The sequence below is a fragment of the Silurus aristotelis genome (genome assembly GCF_946808225.1).
Source record: "Silurus aristotelis genome assembly, chromosome: 29".
NCBI classification, from domain to species: Eukaryota; Metazoa; Chordata; class Actinopteri; order Siluriformes; family Siluridae; genus Silurus; species Silurus aristotelis.
In genome coordinates, this window is record NC_139602.1 from 3742715 (window position 1) to 3765532 (window position 22818).

At 39.7% G+C, this 22818-nt stretch overlaps 3 protein-coding genes across 6 annotated transcripts in view; 2 read left to right on the forward strand and 1 right to left on the reverse strand.

Annotated features, from left to right (window-relative positions):
* Positions 1-22818, reverse strand: part of tbc1d7 (TBC1 domain family, member 7) — a 207511-nt gene that overhangs the window by 143516 nt on the left and 41177 nt on the right. The window lies entirely within an intron of this gene.
* pycr3 (pyrroline-5-carboxylate reductase 3) lies at positions 2279-5777 on the forward strand. Of its 3 annotated transcripts, none has more exons than XM_083535173.1 (7): positions 2279-2439; positions 2544-2634; positions 3777-3841; positions 3990-4169; positions 4379-4591; positions 5294-5386; positions 5485-5777. In XM_083535173.1, the coding sequence occupies exons 2-7, from the start codon at positions 2550-2552 to the stop codon at positions 5686-5688; spliced, it is 840 nt and encodes a 279-aa protein (XP_083391299.1). In that variant the 5' UTR covers positions 2279-2439; positions 2544-2549; the 3' UTR covers positions 5689-5777. The 3 variants fall into 3 exon arrangements, with proteins under 3 accessions (XP_083391299.1, XP_083391298.1, XP_083391300.1); XM_083535172.1 differs by having other exon boundaries at positions 2282-2439; positions 2521-2634; XM_083535174.1 differs by having other exon boundaries at positions 2282-2439; positions 2547-2634.
* On the forward strand, positions 12057-22041 carry eef1db (eukaryotic translation elongation factor 1 delta b (guanine nucleotide exchange protein)). 2 transcript variants are annotated; one of them, XM_083535112.1, is made up of 11 exons: positions 12057-12150; positions 13534-13594; positions 14009-14734; positions 16205-16319; positions 16425-16496; positions 17266-17328; positions 18120-18204; positions 18324-18427; positions 18509-18685; positions 19695-19889; positions 20961-22041. In XM_083535112.1, the coding sequence occupies exons 3-11, from the start codon at positions 14013-14015 to the stop codon at positions 20997-20999; spliced, it is 1572 nt and encodes a 523-aa protein (XP_083391238.1). In that variant the 5' UTR covers positions 12057-12150; positions 13534-13594; positions 14009-14012; the 3' UTR covers positions 21000-22041. The 2 variants fall into 2 exon arrangements, with proteins under 2 accessions (XP_083391238.1, XP_083391239.1); XM_083535113.1 differs by lacking the exon at positions 17266-17328.

Here is a 22818-nt window from a genome sequence, read left to right on the forward strand (position 1 = left end):
CAGTTCATAGCTGTTTTTGAACCTACATATGAAATTGATGATCATTAGCATCTGATTGGTTTAATTGGTTAATAATACATCTGACTCTGATCCTACAAAATCCCTGGTTTTGTACAGTGTGCAAAGGTACGAAGAGACAGTGGCATTGAGTAAAAGACAGGAGGTGGAGCTGGAGGTAGCAGAGCTGAAGATGTTGAGGTTTTCGTTGGCAGTGACGAGGATGGACAGGATTAGAAAAGGGTTTATTAGAGTGACGGCGCATGTAGGACGTTTTAGAGACAAGGTGAGGGAGACAAGATTGAGATAGTTTGGACATGTGCATAGAAGGGACATGGGGTATATCGGTAGGAGAATGCTGAGGATGGAGTCACCAGGAAGGAGGAAAAGAGGAAGGCCAAGGAGGAGGTTTATGGATGTGGTTGGGGAAGACATGCAGGTAGTTGGTGTGACAGAGACAGATGTAGAGGACAGGGGTGGGTATGGAGACGGATGATCCGCTGTGGCGACCCCTAATGGGAGAAGCCAGAAGAAGAAGAAGAAGAAGAAGAAGAAGTGCAAAGTTATGAATTGAAAGCCAAATTTTGGTCACACCTGATACTGATTAAAAGATTGTTTACACAGATTACACCTGTAGATGCTGGTTCAACAGCTCAGACCAGATTTCACATGCTTTGCGTATTCACTTGTGTTATTCAAACGTCACAACTCATACAACTCATATAATGATAGGGCATGGTGGTCATGTGTAAACATATTTAATGCTTGTAAATACTAAAACATATTCTGGGTTGTTTCAATACACAATGTTAGAAAAGATAAATCTATTGATCAAATACTATCTGATGCTTGGTAAACAGCCTAGAGCAGGGGTGGGCAATTAATTTTTACAAGAGGCCACATGCGAAACCTGAATTGTGTCAGAGGGCCACACCAACGATAATATTTTAGGGATGCACCAAAATAAAAATTCTTTTCCGAAACCAAAAACCAAAAATGAGGAAACCAAGGCCAAAACCGAAACACCGAAAGAAAATATTGTCAATTATTAGAACCATTGCATTTATGGCTATGAGTGTGTACTAACCTCACTAAAGTCAATGCATTGCAGTTCAAAGAATAAATCAATTACAAAAGTTTTTTATTTATTATTATAAATTATTGTTATTTATTTGTTACCATTCATAGTATTGACAGACAGGCAGCGGTCAATTATTATTAGCAACGGGTCTGTTAAACAAAAATAACTGACGTTTGGAAGCCCATTCAAGTGAATGGAAGTTTCTAATCTACAGCATTAAGAAGAGCCGTGAAATAAATAATATTATATTATAATCATTATTATTTTCAGTATCCACAGGAAATGTTTCAAAGATCAATCCGTCGATCCACTGGCGACCACTGATCTAAGGCAATACATTCCATAATTTTTTGTGTTATGCTTTTTGCCTCAGCACCATCACTGGAAAACTTTCCTGCCTTTTCAAAAACGTCCTCTACAGACGGAGTGCGCATGCTCGGATTGACTTTACTTTTCTGCGCCGCGTTCTTCTCATATTTAGAATGGAAATCGGGATGTTTGGATTTCAGGTGATAAATGAAACCCCACTTGGAGAAACTCTTTGCAGTGACATTTTGCTAATTTCAGCATTGCATGTTTTGCAAATCGCTATCTGTGGGATTTTCTTCGAAATATTGAAATAAGTCCACACCGCAGACATGTTGCTCTTATCCAGATAACCGTGTGCTGCTGCGCTTTTTTTTGCGTCGTTACAATTGTGTTTCTGACGTGTTGTTTCGGTGATTTAGGGATTTCGGGCGAAAATTTTCGGTGCATCCCTGTAATTTATGATTGGCCTCACACGGGCCGGACAGAGACGTACAAAGAGCCGGATGTGGCCCGCGGGCCGTAGTTTGCCCAGGTCTGGCCTAGAGCTTTCCCACACACCTATTTGCATTTGTTTGTTTGCTGTTTTGCATATTCATTACACTTGTGACTCAAACGTCATAACTGTGTACGATTCGAAACACGTGATGATCACGTGTTCAAATACTTCAGGGACGTGTATAATAGAGCATATTTTTTGTGTAAAAAAAGTCCTTCTGGTAAAGGATGTTAAAGAATATTTTAATAAATATATATATATATATATATATATATATATATATATATATATATATATATATATATATATATATATAATTTTATTTTATTTTTTATTTATTTATTTATTTTTTTTAACCCCCATCTCACGAATGTGCCTCTGAGGACTTTTGTATTGAAGTCCCCGGATGTCAAATCAGCCCACGTGTTTCAATATTCAGAGTATCTCTAAGCGGATCTAGATCTAGAAATATAAACATAAGCATATAAATAAATATATATAAATAAAAAACGGACAGATCGTGCATGCCAAGCTGCTAAATACAGCTTATAGAGTTGTAAGTATACCAGCATTGTTCTAATGCTTTCAGTCCAGGTGCATTCATGCATCACTGTCTCTGGGTATTTTACTAATCTAGATCTTTGCATGTGTTTCCTCCAGAAGACTATGGATGAATTGCCTCATCTGAAGATTGGGTTTATTGGAGCAGGAAACATGGCTTATGGAATAGCAAAGGGCATCCTTACACCTGGTATATATCTTACTGGATATAATATTATTTGTATTAATGACCATGCTAGATCTTTATGGTCTAATATGGATTATTAAAGTGCACATGAAGATGCAAATACATGTGTTTGATCAGTCCAGTATAGACACCCCCCCCCCCCAAAAAAAAAAAAAAAATTAAAAGTTGCATTAAAAGTTGTGCAATGCAAACAACAGCACCATCTGGTGGTTTGTTGAAAGTATTGCAGGTTGGCAAGATGGTATCTGATCATGCTTTTAGACTTTTTCATAGCAAATAATCAGAATGATAGATTCTAACGTGGATTATGGTGATCAAGCTTGTGTGTATTTACAGGGACTTTGACTTGGTAGAAGGTTTACACATTGCCCTTTTGGAAAGGTTTGGACAAACTTGCTCTCAGTTTGTCTGAACCTGGTATCTTATACGAGAATAGACTTCATCAAATTATGCGAGGGCAGTGTATTGGTGTTGAGAGCTTCACTTTGGGAGTTTGTGTTCCACTCTGGTGTAGGTATCACAGCACTTTTTTGCCTCTACACCCCGTCCTGGATTTTTTAGGGACCAAAAGCAAACAGCAACGTCAAACAGTAACGTCAAACAGTAACGTCCCCGTAAATCAAAAAGCAATTATTAATACTTGGTTGCAATTCTATTAGGAATTCACGAAAGCTTTTTGACGTGCAAAGTACACGCTTTTTTACTTTTTTAAATGGTAACTTAAATGTCCGCCCGGTTCTTGATATTTTCAGGTTCCAGAACTAATACATCTAAAAGTTTTGGGTTTTTTTTTTTTATATTTAAATAATTTAAATAAAATGTAAATAATTTGTGTAGTCAGCAGGGGAAAAACGTTGCAATTCAGCAAACCAGGTTCAGAGCCAGGTTTAAAAAAATAAACCGTGCAACATATGGACATTTGCTTCGGGTCATCGCCTTGTTGTATGGTGCGATCGGTTCCGATGAGCCGCAGTCCAGACAGAATTGTGTGGTGTTGAAGTCTAGAACGGTTGCCATGTTGGTTTGATATTTCATTCACCATTTAACCGAAGGTTGACGTGCAAAAGATCTTAAACTGCGTCACCTTGCTTTTTTTTTTTAAACAGTATTTAAAAATGTCGCATTTGTGTTTTCTGCGTTATCAGGCGACGTCGTCGCATCTAACGTGACCGTAAGCGCCCCATCCAAAAACAACTTCACCCGCTTCGAGGTAAATCACAAGAGCAATTATTGGTTTTTCTAATTCTATATGATGCAGTATTAAATCTAGCAATTTCACATGTAAGAATCCTGGAGTCTACCATCTCTGGATCATGTCTCGGAAACTGTATTATTATTTTTATCATGTACGTTTCTAGAAAATGGGAGTCACTCTCACACACTCGAACGAGGAAGTTGTTCAGACTTCTCGTTTGGTCTTCCTGGCAGTCAAACCCCATCTTATCCCTGCCGTCCTAAAGGCCGTCTCGGCGCACGTCACCCCAGAACATGTCGTCGTCTCGGTGGCAGCTGGAGTCACCCTAGCGACACTTGAGGGGGTGAGCGAGATTTCTATACATACGTTAATAGAACAGGTGAGATCACATCAGGTTTTAGTCAGTCAAGAAGGAATCAGAGACAGCAGTAGGCACAGGTTTCAGGGAAGAAAACTGACAAGATTTTGGTGTTCCTATTAAAGTGGCAGAAGAACGGATTAAAATGCAGCGTACAATATTCTTTAAATCGCCTCGTTTTTTTTTTTTCCCAGCTGTTGCCCAGAGGATCCTGCGTGATGCGTTTGATGCCGAATCTTCCATGCATGCTTCAGGAAGGTGCCCTGGTTCTGGCATGTGGAACAGGGTGCACACAGGAGGTGGCTTCTCAGCTGAAAGATCTCCTGTCTCCTTGTGGACTGGTGGAGGTTGGACCCGAGTCCTGGATCGATGCCCATACAGGCCTCAGTGGCAGCGGTGTGGCTTTTGTGAGTATGACATTAACTAAAAATCAATAGTGATACCAGAAAAATGTACATAAGCACAGTAGGGAAGTATTTGTGATTTATTACATCTCTGCTCTTTAGCTCCACCCACGGCACGCCTCCAGGAGCTCGTCTGTTTGCGGAAAGTAGTGTAAAGCAATACGAATCTATAGGTATTAGGGATGTGAGAATCACTGATTTGCATCACGCGCAACGGAGACCGAGGCGTGTCCTAAGAGTCACATAGAATACAGATTTACATGGCAGAGGTAGAGCTGTAACTTCCTGCAGACACAACAGGAAAAGAACGTCTGATTTAATTTTTTTGCACTACAAAGGCGTGTTCAAATCAAATCAAATTTTATTCATCACATACACATACATACAGGGTACGACATGTAGTGAAATGTTTTGTACGATGGTCCGGCACGAGGGAATAGGATGGGGGAAAGAAAAGGAGGCAGATAAATAACTATAAGGTATGAGAAAAACTATTAAAATAAAATAAAATAAATAAATAAAATAAATAGTTTTTTTTATTTATAAGTGTTTTTTTATTTATAAGTGTTTGTGAAAGGGCCATGCGTTAGAAGTCACACGGCACTTAAACCGATGTCCCCTTTAAACAGTATGAATCAAAAAGTATGACATTAGATTTCATCACTATCAGATGGTTAAATCATGCTAACGCAGCACGTTCAATAGGTATACGTGTTCGCCGAGGCCCTGGCTGAAGGAGCTGTCAAAATGGGAATGCCAAGCTTCCTGGCTCAGCGAATTGCAGCCCAGACCATACTAGTAAGTATTTTTTTATATATATTTATATATATAGCTTCAAATATTTAAAAGTCTATAGTGAAAAATGTTTAACTTGATATTGAGGACTGTTTTGACAGGGTGCAGGTCATTTGTTGCGAGATGGTGAGAAGCATCCAGCACAACTGAAGGCTGAAGTGTGTACGCCAGGTGGGACCACGGTGTACGGACTTCACGCGCTGGAAAAAGGAGGGCTCCGGGCAGCCGTCATGGATGCCGTCGAGGCTGCCACGCAAAGAGCAAGAGAACTCGGAGGAGCAAAACGTGTCGAAGAAACGAGATGAGAAATGAGACAAATGGACAAGTTAAATCGCTAACAATTTCCTGTATAGCCGTTTGTGTTAAACAGAAGAAATAAAGTCAAGAAACACGGTCTGCGCATGATATACTGTACACCACCTTATATATTGTATAATACAGCAAACTCTATATAAAGTGTATAGTAAATTCTTTGCACATCTGTCGAGACACCTGGATTCTGTTAAGAAAAGTATCAGTGACATGTTCCAGTTTAGAGACAATCCAATATATGAAATGAGTAACAAAATCATTTACTATAAACAATCCTAAACTTTTTTTTTACAAATTGCAATTGGTCATGAGTTTAAATCTCAGCTGTACCAAGTTGCCACTTCCGGGCCCTTGATCAAGGCCCTTAATTCTTACCAAGTCAAGTCAAGTGGCTTTTATTGTCATTTCTACTATACACAATGGTACACAGTACACAGTAAAAATGAGACAACGTTCCTCCAGAACCCTGGTGCTACACTAAACAACAACACAGAGCTACAACACAACACGAGCTACTTAAAGTGCATCCAGTGCAACCAAGTGCAAACAGTGCAGACAAAAAAAACAGTGCAGACAGACAACACAAGACGAAACCCAAAATAGCGCCAACCAGTAAACCTATTGTATACTTCGATTATACAGTACTGTGCAAAGAGAATTGTAAAAACTGTAAATGGGAATAAATATAAACAAACACAATGCAATGCAAAAAACAGCAGGTAAACAGAGTAATTAGGTCAAGTATAAATAATAATAAATAAATGATGGTGGAATGGATTAAGACGTGGCGATGTAGCCTACAGCAGGTTATGGTCGCTGAACTGCTGGATGTCCGAGTGGTGCTCCAAAAATAATGTGGGCTTCATTAATAATTGGAGCATTTTTGAGGGCAAGGCTGGCCTGTTAGGGCGGGACGGTGTCCATCCCACTCGGGAAGGTGCTGCTCTCATTTCTTGTAGTATAGGTCATAGTCTCAGAACAGCACTAGTTAACAAGTGACTGTCTAGAGCCAAGGCCAGGGAGCAGACAGACAGGCTAAACCGACCGTCTGCTAGCTGCACAGAGTCGTTACTCAGGATCCACCAAATTGAGACTGTGTCTGTCCCCCGAGCGAAACCAACATATAGGAATTCTCAGAAAGTCTGTTTTAGTAACCTGATTAACATTAAATTAAATAGGACTGAACGCACAGCCAGCACCTCTGATCTAAAGATAGGATTGCTGAATATTAGATCTCTCACGTCTAAAGCGCTTAATGTAAACGAAATTATTACCGACCAGGAGTTTAAAATAATGTGTTTGACAGAAACATGGATTAAACCAAATGAATATTTAGCATTAAATGAAGCGAGTCCTCCTGGGTATAGTTACATACACCAACCCCGTCTAAATGGCAGAGGAGGCGGAGTCGCAGCTATTTATAATAATAATCTAAACGTCACACAAAAGACTAAACACAAATGTAAAACATTTGAATTTCTTTACACCAGCATAAAATATTCAGTGTCTGAAAGCAGGTCCAGTCAGACAATTCCACTCATTATTATTTATAGACCCCCAGGGCCCTACTCTGATTTTCTCATAGAATTTGCAGATTTCATCACAAATTTAGTTACTTCTCTAGACAAAGCATTAATTGTTGGTGATTTTAACATTCATTTTGATCATCAGGAAGACTCCTTAAGAGCAGCTGTTGTGTCCATTCTAGATTCAGTTGGAATTAATCAGAATGTTATAGGACCCACTCATAGTGGTGGACACACTCTCGATTTGTTGTTAACATTTGGATTAAAAATAAAAAACGTAGTCATAATTCCACAGTCTGAAGCTATTTCAGACCATTATCTTATCTCTTTTAAAATTTGCCTCAGCCATTGCATTACTACTTCACCACGTTACCGTGTTAAGCGTACTTTCACGTCAGCTACAACAGCGCGTTTTATTAACAATCTTCCAGAAATTACGATATTAGATAGATCTCCGTCTGACCCTGCAGAGCTCGACTGGGCCACTGAACACCTAGAATCAACATTACGTTATACCCTAGATGATGTAGCTCCCCTTAAGACCAAAATGATCAGGGAGAAAAAATTAGCACAGTGGTATAATGATCATACACGCACCTTAAAACAGACCACTCGAAAATTAGAACGTAAATGGCGTCAAACAAAATTAACAGTATTTCAAATAGCATGGAAGGAGAGCCTCCTAATTTATAGAAAATCTCTTAGTGCTGCTAGATCAGCATATTTCTCCACCCTCATAGAAAATAACAAGCATAATCCTAGATTTTTATTCAGCACGGTAGCAAAATTAACAGGGAATAAAAGCACTGCACTCACATGCACACCATCATTAGGTACTAATGATTTCATGAACTTTTTTAATAATAAAATTGAAAACATCAGGCAAAAAATCCAGACGGTTAATATAAAGCCAAATTATTTTACAAGTAACCCTGTAGACAGCAGTGTAATTATAACAGACAATCAATTACAAAGTTTTACTCCTATTCACGAGAATGACTTAATTTCATTAATTTCCTCATCAAAATCATCAACCTGCATTCTCGATCCCTTGCCTACAAGTTTCTTTAAACAGATCATTCCAGAGGTAATTGAACCTGTTTTAAAAATAATAAACTCTTCCATTAGCACTGGTTTTGTACCAAAATCCTTCAAACTGGCAGTTATCCACCCCCTAATTAAGAAACCTGACCTTGACCCATGTCAGCTGTCCAACTACAGACCAATATCAAATCTCCCCTTCATAGCCAAAATTTTGGAAAAGGTTGTAGCACAGCAGTTATGCTCACACCTACTTATGAATAATATTTTTGAAATGTATCAGTCAGGATTTCGGCCTCATCATAGCACAGAGACGGCGCTAGTTAAGGTGGTAAATGACCTGTTATTGGCCTCTGATCAGGGTTTTGTCTCCTTACTTGTTTTGCTCGACCTTAGTGCAGCTTTTGACACCATTGATCACACTATACTACTTGCTAGACTTGAGAACGTTGTTGGAATAAAGGGAACAGCTCTCTCTTGGCTCAGGTCTTATTTGACTGATCGCTATCAGTTTGTTGATGTTAATGGTGAGTTCTCCACACTCTCTGAGGTAAAGTTTGGTGTTCCTCAAGGATCTGTCTTAGGCCCTCTGCTTTTCTCTTTATATATGCTGCCTCTTGGAGAAATTATTCATAAACATGGTTTTAGATTCCATTGCTATGCTGATGATACACAGCTATATATTTCAGCAAAGCCAGATGAGAGAGATCAGCTTAACAATGTTAAAAAATGTGTAAAGGACATTAGACAGTGGATGCTCGATAACTTTCTTCTGCTAAACTCAGATAAGACGGAAGTACTTTTACTAGGACCACATGCAGCTAGAAGCAAACTTTCCGATTACCTAACATCTCTGGATGGTGTTTCTGTTTCAGCGTGTACGGCTGTCAAAGACCTTGGTGTGATTATTGACTCGAGTCTTTCCTTTGAGGCTCACGTGAATAATATCACCAGGATCGCCTTCTTTCACCTTAGAAATATTGCTAAAATTAGAAATATGATGTCGTTACAGGATGCAGAAAAACTAGTTCATGCTTTTGTTACTTCTAGATTAGACTACTGTAACGCTTTACTGTCTGGGTGTGCGAGTAGGTGCATAAATAAGCTTCAGTTAGTTCAGAATGCAGCAGCAAGAGTCCTCACTAGATCTAGGAAATATGACCACATCACCCCTGTATTAATCAGTCTACACTGGCTCCCAATCAAATCTCGCATTGATTATAAAATTTTACTACTGACATATAAAGCACTTAATGGTTTTGCACCACCGTATCTGAGTGAACTTCTGTACCAGTATGATCCTCCACGCCTACTTAGATCAAAAGGTGCAGGCTATCTGTTGGTTCCTCCAATAATGAAGATTACAGCAGGGGGCAGATCTTTCTCTTATAAAGCCCCGCAGTTATGGAACAGCCTTCCTATCAGTGTTCGGGACTCAGACACAGTCTCAGTGTTCAAGTCGAGGTTGAAAACATATTTATTCAGTCAAGCCTTTAATCAGTAGATTTTTTCTCAGGTAAAGGCTCAGATCTGGAGGGAACATTGATATAGAGTGTTTGGTGAACTGGGATATTTGTACGCTGTCGTCCCCTCACATTCACGTGTTCACTCAGGTTTGTTGATGGTGGTGTGGTGGGCCGTCTCTTATCCCAGAGATCCCTCATGTCTGTGTTGCCTTCTGGTTCTCCCTTTTAGTTATGCTGCTATAGCGAGTCTTGCCGGAGTCCAAACTGCACAGTGACTTTAACTCTCATGCAACAATAGGTACACTTAATAATCCATATCCTTCTCTTCCTGTCACCCTCTTCTCTCTCTCTCTCTCTCTCTCTCTCTCTCTCTCTCTCTCTCTCTCTCTCTCTCTCTCTCTCTCTCTCGGTGGAGTTAAACATGCTCCTAAAGCTCCAGTGACCACTGTTCCTGCCCCTCTCCCCCCCGTGGATCTTCCCACTTCATCCAGGCCTGCCTGGATTGGATGTCAACAGTCTCCTACACTGATGTCAACAGTCTCCTACACTGACTCAGAAATACACTTCGCTTTTGATCATCATCACTGCACCCCGCAACATTGTATACCCGCCACAAATGGACATTCGGTGTAACCCAGATGAGGATGGGTTCCCTCTTGAGTCTGGTTCCTCTCAAGGTTTCTTCCTTATGCCATCTCGGGGAGTTTTTCCTTGCCACAGTCGCCAGTCGCCACCGGCTTGCTCATCAGGGACAAACTTACTCATAAAGAACATATTCATTTTTAATCACCGCATTATCTGTGTAAAGCTGCTTTGAGACAATGTTCATTGTTAAAAGCGCTATACAAATAAAAATGAATTGAATTGAATTGAATTAAGATGAGTAATGAATGTGTGAACTGAGATTCGTGATAAAAAAAATAAAAGTGTCTGATTTGTAATATATCCATCATATCCCATTTCAGTTAAAGCACACAACCGATCACCTAGGCTTTATATGTATTGTAATTAAACCTACAATATGCTAAAACAGGTCTAAAATGTGGAAATTATTCAGAAATAAATGTTTTATTTGTATAGTGCTATCAATGTACATTGTCTCAAAGCAGCTTTACAGTGATAAAGGAGGATATAAATGATTGTTTACGTTTTTTGTCCCTAACGAGCGAGCCCGTGTCTATTAACAGCTCAGCTTGCTGTACATGACTTTGTTAAAGCCTTGCTTTTGTTTTCCACACCTGATTGAAAATATGTTGATGTCTCTTTTTTAGTAACTACAATAGAACACTATCAATTCTACACTTTAGGGTTATCTTTAGGGTGAAGTTGTCGATTTGAACCAATCAGATTTCGAGAGCGCACTAGTCCGAGCTCGCGAACCGCGTCTGTAGCAAACTGCACAAGCTTAAATATGTATTTTTTGCCATTTTTCCACACTTGCACAGACATTTACAAGGATGGTCTTTCCAAGAAAAGCTGGACGTGGTGAGGAAAGGTCGGCCCGCGACAGTTAGTTGTACTTTTGTGATTTCTTTCCTGTACAAAAACACACGATTTGCCTCCAAATCCACAGGAAATCCGTAATGCATGAAAAAAAGAAAACGCAAAAATGCATTTTTATTAAGTTAATATCGGATCTTCTGCTAGAGGTGATGTATGTGGGAGGTATGTTGTTTTCTGTAAAGCTGCTTTGAGACAATGTCTGTTGTGAAAAGCGCTATACAAATAAACTTGACTTGACTTGAGGTGCAGCTGTGGCTGCAGTGAAAGGAGACTTAAATTGTGTTTATTGGGTTTCTTGCTTTAGTAGTGGCTTTTAATCTCGCTGTATGAGATTCTTTGATGCTGCGCTCTGTTATACTGTAATTTCTCTATAATATTGTGGATTTTTCTATAGCCATGGTGTCACAATGATGGTGTTAAGAGGTGGATTGGTTTAGGACACCACCGAAGGCCTGGGTGTGAAATACAGGTGCTACATGGTTGGGTGTCCAGATACTTTTGCTTATACTTTTGCAAATCCATTTGCAGCATTGCATTATATTGTATTATATTATATACTAAAAGGATAAAGCAGCTACACGTGGTTAAACGCTGAATACGTAGCTCTCGTTCCGAGTTCTCGCGAGAGTTCATCTCGAAGGACTATACCATTTATGAATTTTCATATGATAAACACGAATTGTTTTAACGTATTTGTTTTTAATGAATACGCAAAATGTGTCTATTTTAACACGATTTGTTAAAAGCTAATCAGTCCAGGTGTAAAAATGCGGTTTCTAAACTAGCACTGCAGTAGTCCGGCCCCCCCGCGGGGAATAATGGACTCGCCCGCACAGCCAATCTCTCTTCAGCACCTCTCCGCTGTCTCGTCAGGTTCGTCCCGGGTTCTGACAAAAGCGTTTCATTCATAAATCACAAAGTGAGTATGTGTATTTATTTTTCGTCCTACGTTAGAATATCACATTTTTAAAAAATAGACAATTATAACATTTTTTATGACGTCTCTCCTAAATGCCTTTTGAGGAACCTCCGTGTGCCGAAAGTGACGAAATGAATCGAAGGATAAAAGGGATAACGATTATTTTATAGCGCACACCTCGTGTGCTTTCTTACTTTATTATTATCATTATTATTAATATTTTTTTTTTTACTCTAATCGGCTCGAGTCACTGATTCGAAAGGGTGATGTGTCAAAGCTAGGTGTGCTAGCTGAAAGAATTGAGCATGGAAGCGCAACGGGGGGTGTGCGCATGCGCACTCGGGTTGTCTTGCCTTCGTTCATTAGGTGCGCATGCGCACTTAGGGAGAAGGTTAAAAACCAAAAGCAATGTCTGAATTATTTATTTATTTACTTTTCTTGTCATCGTTTGTGATAAGTGCAGGTGATTTTCTTTTTTTTTTAAAGAATGTAATTCTTTTATAAGTAATTAAATTTATATTTGATCTATGATGGGCTAATTAGTGTTTTACATTTATTATAAAAAAAAAAAAAGTAAATAAATAAAATAAAAAAATTTGGTGCTCATGTAGGTTAATTTTACTCTGAATGAGATGTATGATGGTGATTTGAGTGAGAATTAATTCACTGTGAGCGTTTGGCATGCATTTTACACTTTACAGCCAAAAGTATGTGGACGCCTGATATGTTGGGGTAGAGGTCAGGGGGCCGTGCAGGAGTTTTTTTTCCCACTATGACTTTGACAAGGGTGCTGGAACAGGTCTGAAGACCAACTTTATAATATTCTAGACATTTCAGGCGTGTAACGGTACACAAAATTCCCGGTATTTTGATTTTTAAGTCACGGTTTGGTTTAATTTCGGTACATTTTAGGAGGAAGAAATCATTCAATTAAACAGTTATTATTTAAATGAATTATTAGAAATAAATACATTTGAAAATAAATCTAATAAAATGCCTGCTTGGTTATATTATATATTTTAAAATGTAAAAAAAAAATACAAAAAAATCTAATTAATGCAACATCCTTATTTATTATGAAATGATGAAATCAATTTCCATTGGCACAAATTAAATTGAAAAAATGTAATAAATGGGAAAATGTAATTAAATAGTTTATATTTTTTGTAAATCGACCCCATTTAGGTAATACAGATGTGTGTGTATGTGTTTTACATTTAATATAGAATTTTTGAAAGATATACAGTTGATACATTCGGTACACACGTGCACGAATACACGTACTTTTGGCCGTGGTAGGGAAAGGAACGTTGTCCTCGTCCAATCAAATCAAGCCTGATTCTGGCTTTATCTGTTTTATTGCCTGCTGCTGCCTGGGTGAAGAACAACCTGAGCACACTTTAGTGCCATTTTGCTTGGTTATTTTCTTGCTCTTTACTGAAAGGTAAGATGGATTCAGGTTGGTATACGTCCAGAAAAATAGCAACTGCATGACCACTCGAAACATCACCCACTCACAAGTGCAATAGTGTGCACGTCATAGATTAGAAACATCTGGAAATATAAATTTTTAGCCCTTTTCACTAGGATTTGCATGCTGGTAGTAGTGAAGTTCTCTAACGGGAAAGCGATTGCATCGCCATAGTACATGAATCGTTAGCAGGCCTACGTGGGTCATGAGTTAGACCTCTTTTTCACCTCTCTGCATGCTTCATCTTGCCTGCTTCTGCATGTGTGCATCTCGTATTCCTTTCGTTCTTCCGCTTCGCTGTTATGCGATTACTAACACTTTGCCATTCGTGGCTCTGCTTGTCTTCTCTCTTCTTCTCTTCCTGCTTTCCGTTTGTACCGGACGCAGCACAATGCCTCAGAGAGTCGCGATCAATTCCAACGCGGAGGTGAAAGCCGCAGTCGCAGCTTGTACCTCCAGCGCGGTCCTACAGGGCCTGTGTTCGGAGCGGGCCGCCGTCTGGTTTGACTGCAGAGCTTACGAGAGGGCGGAAAGCCTCTACCACATGCGGCTACAAGAGCACCAAAATGGGACCACGTCTTCCGCAAGTACCTCGCGTTCCCAGCGCAGCCTAGAAAAGCCTCCGACCAAGAAGTCTCCTCCGCGCCCCAATCCAGTGACCACCCCTCGTTCTTTGGCGTTCTTACCCGAAACCTCTTCGGCCCATACCTTATGTGATGAAGGCTACCGTTCGCAAACTCCGACTCCGCCCACTCCCGCGTCGGCGCCAATCAACGGCCTGCCGTTTGCACCTGTTTTCCTTCAAGGGGTGTGGCTTCAAAAGCCTCTCTACGATCGAGCCGAAGCAACTTTCTACCAGAACGCGTACCTCACGAACGAGCTGCAGTCCACCCCCGATGAAAAGCAAGCACGCCTCGCCAACAAGACAAAATCCGATAAGGCGAAAGAGAAGAAGCCCGGTAACAACGGGGTCAAGAAAGGAAGAGGTACTTCGTGCCACTTCCTGCACGCCGACAGCGAGCGGGTGTGGCTCGAGCGGGGTCGCTACGCAGAGGCGGAAACTCATTTCTACGAAACCGTTCTGACCAAACCCTGCTGTAGCCCTTCAGCGAAGTATGACCTCGAATATTTATACCCACACACACATTTTACATTCTGATGTTTCAGAAAAGAGTTCGCCCTACTAAATATGCCATGCCCATGCCAAGCTAAATTGGCCGTCCTCTCAGGGTTGGACTTCGACGATTGGCATTCTTTCTCTTCCCCATCAATCATTGCAACAGTAGCCAATCACAGGTAGACGCTCTTGGGCGGAGCTTCGCATGCGTTACCAGATTGTTCTTGGGTTGAGCTGATTGGTGGGTAAGAATTGGTAATTGGCAGGTCCAAAATTGTAACAATTGTTTAGTTATATATAAACTTCCTTTTGGCTTCTCCCAGTAGGGGTCGCCACAGCGGATTATCCGTAGTCATGATCCGCATGTTTGATTTGGCACGTTTTTACGCTGGATGCCCTTCCTAACACAACCCTCCCTATTTATCCGGGCTTGGAATCGAACCCGGGCCACAGCGGTGGTATATGATATGATATGATATAATATATATAAAGTACAGTGGTACCTCGGGTTACGAATTAAATTTGTATAAGTGGATACGATACTGTTACGACTACCGTACTGTAGTAGTAAGGAAACCAAGACGAAAAACAGCGCAAAGACGGTGCTATCACAATGAAATCGAGACCCTAACTAAACTTTCGGGGGCGGGAAAGCGTGCCGGTTGCGTAATGGAAGAACCGACGTCTCCTCAAAATTTCGTCCGCGATTTTTTTACGATTCGTATCCTGGATTTTTACGCGTAAACCGAAACAAACGTTTTGCCGAATGACTATTCATATTCTGAATTGTACGTATTCGGGGACCTTCGTATTTTTGTTCTGTTCCTCGTTATTTTTCTCGATGTAAACTTCTTTGTAGATGTGCTTCACTTTTTTTCCTGTGAGTCTGAGAGAGATTTATATGGCAGAGGTAGAGCTGCGTCTTCCTGGAGACAGTTTAGGAAAAGAACATCTGGTTTTATGAACATTTAAAAAAAAAATTTTTTGTTGCACTGAAAGGGCTGTGTGTTAGAAGTCAGAAAGCACTAAAATAAATTGCTGATTTGCTGATTGATCATATCAATGCCTCCGCCCTCGGAAGGGAAAAGCTTACAGATTATACTTGCGCCATCATGGTCAGGAACCAAAAACACAATGTTCTCACCATCCACATTGTTTAACATCTACCTCAAATTCATTTGGAAACCTGGAAGATAAGTGACTAGATCATGGAATTGATTCATCGAAATAAGGCATCAAGGTCATAGCAAGGTCAAATCTCTGAATGACTTTTTTTTCAATAGCTTTCTTGCTGTTTGACTGATATTTTGCAGGAAGTTCTGGCACGTACATTACTAACAAGAAGGCCAGGTTGGTAGGAGGTGGAGGTGATCACACACCTCCTTGCAGATGTTCTGTCTGTGTTTACGGCAAAAAAAACTACCGGCTTGTCGTTAGTCTTTCTTTCTTCTGCTTTGTGTCTCCAGGATGAGCGCAGTGGAGTGTTTGACTCAAGAGAGGATATGGTTCGAAAAGCCTCGGTTCGATGAGGCCGAGCGAAAGTTTTACGAAAGGATGAACGGCCCCACAATCGCTCCTCAGGTATGCATGCTCTCTTCTTGATGCGAGTGTTTTTAAATCAAAAAAGCACTTTTTTTTTTTTTTAATACACGTTATTCTTTTTATCTTTATGCTTGTTATACGCAGGACTCGGGTGCTAACAGCATTCTCCAGGACATCGCACGAGCACGAGAGAACATCCAGAAGTCTCTTGCTGGCGTGAGTAGCTTGTGAACCGTCCGTTCGGTCCTCTGTATGCTTTAATAAGACCACCGTTTGGACAAAAAAGTGTGTATCACGTCTTTTGACCAACGAGAAGTCCAGCACTGTTCAGTCTTCTAATGGTCAATTTTACATGCCCCGCGTTGTCGAAAGTTTGTGGACACCCGATCATAAGATCGTCCGATTTCACATTTAGTCTCCATTCACTGCTTTCACTAGATATTGTGGAGATTTGTACTCATTTAGCTACAAGGGCGTTAGTAAAGGCAGGTACCGATGGCTGTGGGGATGCCTGAGGTGCCGTTCCAATTCATCCCATAGTTGTCCAATAGGGGTTTGATCTCTTGATCCTCCACTCCAACCCATGTAAAGCATATCTTCATGGAGCTGGCAGGTGTCCCAATATTTTTGCTTTTTGGTGTACAAGAATAAATAAAACCCTGATTAATGGAAATGACTGAGCAGCAGTTTATAACAGAGGACCAAACATCCTCTGAAGTCTGGGTCTTATTAGCTTTTCAGAACCTGCAGACCATCGCTGAGGTTCACTCATTATGTTTAGTATTGGAGATGGTTGAATGATGAGAGTCTAATGATTGTCATTAGTCTATGGCTAGATGTGTTGTGAAATTGGAAGGTTATGAAGTTTTTGGTGTGTGTGTGTGTGTGTGTGTGTGTGTGTGTGTGTGTGTGTGTGTGTGTGTGTGTGTTGCCTATTCTCGCTGTCTTTCTCAGCCCTTATCTTTACACATGTTCTCTCCCTCAGTTGAAGACGACCTTGCAGCCAACTACAGGCTCAGCTCATAAATCCCAAAACCCTTCCCTCAGTGTAAGCGTGTGTGTGTGTAACCTGTTGCAACACATTCGGTCCAATCCAGTCAACCTAAATTCTTAGTTCATGAGTGCCGTGTTGTGGACGTTCTTGGTTCCTGTCGTTTGCATGCATTTGTCATTGCTCAATTGATTATTCCCACAAGACCGAATAAACTATAAGACTAAAAATAAAAAGTGTTGATGTGTCTCATCTGAATGTGTGTGTGCTGTGTAAAGGCTGACCGATAGCTAGGATCCTACATGCCGATAAGCAATTAATCAACCAATAGGTTTAAAAATAGTTACTGGATTAAAAAAAAAACCCAGCAACAAACAAAATAGTAAAATAGTAGTGTTTTATTCCAAAACAATTGACTGAGGTTAATAAAAGCTTAAGTAGTGTTGTTTGTTTCTAGATTTTAACCACTGATCACAAGCAGTTGGTTATGAGTACAAACCGGGTCTTCTGCATGTCCTACTGGATCATGTGATTCCTTATGTGCTTTCTCGGTTACACGAGATCCCCCAAATGAATATTTCCGTTTTATATTTATCTCAGTGAGATTAATGTATTGTATCGATCCGACCCGGAGAGCATGGCCAATTTAGTGTACACTGAGACCTACACAAAAATGTTCTCACACACTGATTCTACATAAGTGTACCGTATGAGACCCATATGACTGCTATTAACTCGATCACGTGAGACATGAGCGAGGTGTGTGCATGCACGTGACACAGATGCACGTTTATCGTTCTCTCTCTAATTATATTTCACACTAAATCGGATCATTTGTGCGTTTGTAGTCAGCAGGAGGCGGTAGTGCTGAGCACGGGGAACTTCTCACACGCATGACGAAGCTGGAACTGGAGAACCAGAGTCTACAAAAAAGTACGGAGACGGGTGGACATGGACATGATCAGCTTTTAATGAGACTGAAACAGGAAATGTTGAACATGGAGTTGAGGATCCATCCTTTTTTTTGACTCCTTATCCTGTTATTCATGCAGTGGTGGAGGAGTTGCGTTCTGCTGTATCTCACCTGGAGAGTCGAGTCTCAGTCCTGGAAAAAAGACCAGCGGCCCCGGCAGCGGCGGTTAACGGGATTGCGTCTGTGAGTTAACATAGATACGCTTGTAGATGTTCTGTACTGTGGAGTGCTTCCTTAAATTTTTTTATTTTTTTTTCTCCACAGAAAACCGCTCCTCCTGCGGAAGACGAGGACGACGATATCGACCTTTTCGACAGCGATGAAGAGGTGGACGAAGAGGCGGAGCGTCTAAAGGAGCAGCGGCTCCAGGAGTACGCCGCCAAAAAGGCCAAAAAACCCGCACTCATCGCCAAATCGTCCATCCTGCTGGACGTCAAGCCTGTACGCCGTTCACCCAATCATACACTCCATTATATATATAGGGTCGTACGATAATATCGTAACGATTTGAAACGATCCAATATATCGAGTCTACGGAGGCAGAAAATTTCATATAGCTAATCAGTATCGCACGATAAGTGCTATTTATTTCCTCCATAAATCGGCGAAAGCAATATGTTTTATTTTTAAATGTTTATATTATGTTAAAGTATTATAAAATTCTAAAAAAAAAAAAAAATTCTAAATGGTTAAATATGTAAAATATTTGATTTTTTGATAAAATAATCAAATATTTTACATATTTAACCATTTAGAATTTTTTTTTTTTAGAATTTTATAATACTTTAACATAATATAAACAAACATCTTTTTCTTTTTCTTACACCTCTGGCATTGTTGTGTAATTTTTTAGGTTTAATAATAATAATTAAAAAAAAAACCGTTTAAAGTGCGATGCGGAAACTAAACAAATTTGCAGTCCGTCACTTAATACGTTCCTGAGGGAAGTCAGATTTCAATTAACAAAAAATTCAATGTACACGTGGACCGAACCGAAAGCCCTGTAAGTGAAACAGTTCGAGAACAAATGTCAAATAAAATCCTGATTTCTGTTGCTTGTTAACAGCTAAAAATATTTTACTATAGTTGACTGATTAAATGATGCACACAAAATAGCTTTATAACGGTAAAAAAAAAAAAAAAGACCATAAACAGTAAAAATGTATTTAAACTGACCACCAATATAAATAATATAAAAAATTGTAAGGGTCATCTGTCCTCCGTGGTCCTTAATGTACCAGCACAATAACATGCTCAGCAAAATATCGTTATTCATAAAAAAAAAAAAAAAAATCAGAAAAGATTTTTGTCGATATCGAACACCCCTACACTAAACCGCTGCTTTGGTCCTCCGGCACATTTGACCACAATGAGGTAACGGTTATCACGTGTCATTTTCAGACTGTACTTTTTTTTTTTTTTTTTTTTTTTTTTTTTTTTTTTTTTGCAGTGGGACGACGAGACTGACATGGCAAAAATGGAGGAGTGTGTTCGGTCCGTCCAGGTTGACGGGTTGCTCTGGGGGGCATCCAAACTGGTCCCGGTTGGTTACGGTATCAAGAAGCTGCAGATCAACTGCGTGGTTGAGGACGACAAAGTGGGAACAGACCTACTGGAGGAGGAGATCACAAAGTTTGAAGACTACGTAAGTATAAAGTTGTAGTGTGACTAAATTTATTATTTTTTTATTTTTTTATTTTAAATAACCAACGTACACTATATGGACAAAAGTTTGTGGACACCTGACCATAAGATTTCCATGCAATTTTTGAACATCCCATTTCACATTTAGTTCCTGTTTGCTCTTATAATAACTTCAACTCTTCTAGGAAGATGTTCCACTAGATTTTGTTGAGATGTGTGTGTTCAATCAGCTACAAGGGTGATGTAGGTGAGAAAGTGAGGAGGCCTGGGTGTTCAATAGGGTTTTTTTTTGCTCTATAGCAGGAGATCTTCCACTCCAACTAATGTAAAGCACATCTCCATGGAGTTTGCTTTGTGCACATTGTCATACAGGTCTGGGTCTCGTAGTTGAAGTGAAGGGAAAATGTCGATGCTACAGCATCCTTACAAGACTGGTGTACAACTTTGTGGTAACAGATTTGGAAGGAACCACAAATTGCTGGAAGCGTCTGGTGTCTCAATACTTTTGTCCATATAGTGTATTTGTAAACTCCAACTATCTCCATATCCTACAGATAATGGGCCAGATTTAAAAGCAAACAAACAAAAAAAACAACGCTGACATTCTCCATACACGCATCCGTATGTTGGTGAACACCAGTAACCTGAAAAATTACCATATTGAGATTTGGCGACGCCCACAAAACTCCATAAAAGGCAACGTTCACATTGCTGAAACGACGACTCAATGGTAACAGAATTAGGGCATACGTGCGTGTCCATAAATGAGGCGGATGCGATTCGTATCTCGCCGCTTTAAAGATACATGATGCAGTAGCTGCCAATATGATCTGATTTCTATTCGATTCAAAAATATATATAAACCAGATTAAATAAAAACCAGGACGATGCAGCTCTACCTCTGCCATGTTAATCCGTATTCTTCACACTCATCATATTGGTCACAAATTATTGGTCACTTTCTGCATAATAAAAGTGTAGCGTGTATAATTATGTATTCAATTAAACATATCGTTAACTTTTATGTCGACGCACGTGTGTATTTTGATGTGTTTGTGGTTTTTTTTTGCAGGTCCAAAGTGTGGATGTAGCAGCTTTCAATAAGATTTAAAGCACTACCCTCAGCACTACACGTCCTGCTGCTGCAAAAAAACAAACAAAAAAAAAAAACACCGCATTTGACAATAAAGAGCCCTGACTTTATTTTGGACTTTTTTTTTCCTGTTGTGTTTTTGACTGTAAAACACATGCTGTATATGTACTCATTTCTCCTTATTGTATTCCAGGCATCACGAATAGATTTGAAATCGCAATCTAGACAGACAGTCAGGATTCCATGATGACGCCGAACCACAACATTCGTTAAAATTGTTCGTTTTGTAACTGTAGAAGAATTTCATGAACTTCATCAGTCGGATCCACTGCTTTCACCTTCATGAACTGTTCCTGTTTCTTTGAACACATTGTGAACACATGGTTATTGCTTTTTTACATAAACACTACATGGGCAAAAGTTTTGAATGTCGACATGAATCCCCATTTGCTCTTATTAGAACCTCCAATCTTCTGGAAAGAAGTTCTTCTAGATTTGGATATTCAGCAACAAGTGTTAAAATCAGGTACTCATGGAGTTGAGGTGATGAGGCCTGAAAGTGCTGTTCCAATTCATCCCAAAAGTGTCCAATAGGTTTTTTTTTTTTTTTTTAGCTCTGTAGCATCATCATGCTGGAGCGGGTTTGGGTCTCCTAGTTGGAAGTGGAAAGAAAATTTCAAAACAGTTTGAGGAAGAATCAAATATGGCTAACAAAAAAAAACAAGTGTCCCAATACTTTTGTTCAAATCTTCTTTTAATTGGTTTAAATTCAAAGCTGACTAATAAAAAAAAAAAAGATTAAACACAATTTCACCCTTTGCTCTAAAGACCAGTGTTTCAAATCCTTGTTTAATCTTCTACATGAACACAATCATCAAAGGAAAGTGTATTTATTCGCATCCGATATCTACTTATTTCAACCAACATGATGCTCCAGATCTCCACCTTCTCCCCAATGCTCTTACAGATCAGATTTTGGAGTGATTGATGCTCTTTTTTTCTCTCAGGTCTTTTTTGTATTGTCCTTGTAACCGTATTAAACTGTTGTCTTTGCTTTCCAGTCCTGATAATCAGTTACTTCTGTTCACACTACGAAAGGAGCTCGAACATCTCATTTAACCAGTTCTCATTAATTATAATAAATAGCTGCAATTCATCTGCATGTTTACCGTGAGTAGATAGCAAAGTATTTTGAGATATTCTAATATCCTGCAAGCTAAAAAAAAAAAACTTGTTGTTGATAATCAGGTCTCCATTGGATTTTTGTGTGTAATGCTTTTAATAATAAACTTTGCCCCCAAAGCAGGTTTACAGACACCGACTATAAGTTTCGTATAATCTTTTTGAACGTCCCATTTCACATTTATTGGCATTTTCTTTTATAATAACCTCCACTTTTATGGAAAGATTTTTGAGGAGGTCTGGGGTGCCGTTCCAATTCATCCAAAAGGTGTTCAATAGGGTTTAGGCCAAAACTCTGTAGCAGGAGATCTTCCACTCCAACTCATGTAAAGCACATCTTTATGGAACTTGCACTTTGTGCACAGGAACAGTGCTTGAATTGAGTCTTCTGGGGGTCCCCAGTTGTGTAGATCATATATATACCCCCCTAAGTCTATGTTTTACTTGTCATGGGGGTCCTGGATCCCTCCAGTCTGCACAGGAACATTGTGAACATGTCATGCTGGAACAGGCTTGGGTCTGGGAGTTCAAGTAAAGGAAAATTTTAAGCTTCAGTATTTAAACATATCAGTGGTAAGTAGACACCAACCTTTTTAATTTGATGATTATTTGGGTTTTATATTTATTGTGTCCACCATCTTGGTTTGGATTTTGG

What these genes read in the sequence shown, in the direction of transcription:
- pycr3 (XM_083535172.1), top strand. Translation starts at nt 2,529, where the DNA reads ATGTGTTTCCTCCAGAAGACTATGGATGAATTGCCTCATCTGAAGATT. An exon ending in AAAGGGCATCCTTACACCTG is followed by an intron (nt 2,635 to 3,776) that starts GTATATATCTTA and finishes CTGCGTTATCAG; the next exon opens with GCGACGTCGTCGCATCTAAC. An exon ending in ACAACTTCACCCGCTTCGAG is followed by an intron (nt 3,842 to 3,989) that starts GTAAATCACAAG and finishes GTACGTTTCTAG; the next exon opens with AAAATGGGAGTCACTCTCAC.
- eef1db (XM_083535112.1), top strand. Translation starts at nt 14,013, where the DNA reads ATGCCTCAGAGAGTCGCGATCAATTCCAACGCGGAGGTGAAAGCCGCA. An exon ending in TCCTGCTGGACGTCAAGCCT is followed by an intron (nt 18,686 to 19,694) that starts GTACGCCGTTCA and finishes TTTTTTTTGCAG; the next exon opens with TGGGACGACGAGACTGACAT. An exon ending in TCACAAAGTTTGAAGACTAC is followed by an intron (nt 19,890 to 20,960) that starts GTAAGTATAAAG and finishes TTTTTTTTGCAG; the next exon opens with GTCCAAAGTGTGGATGTAGC.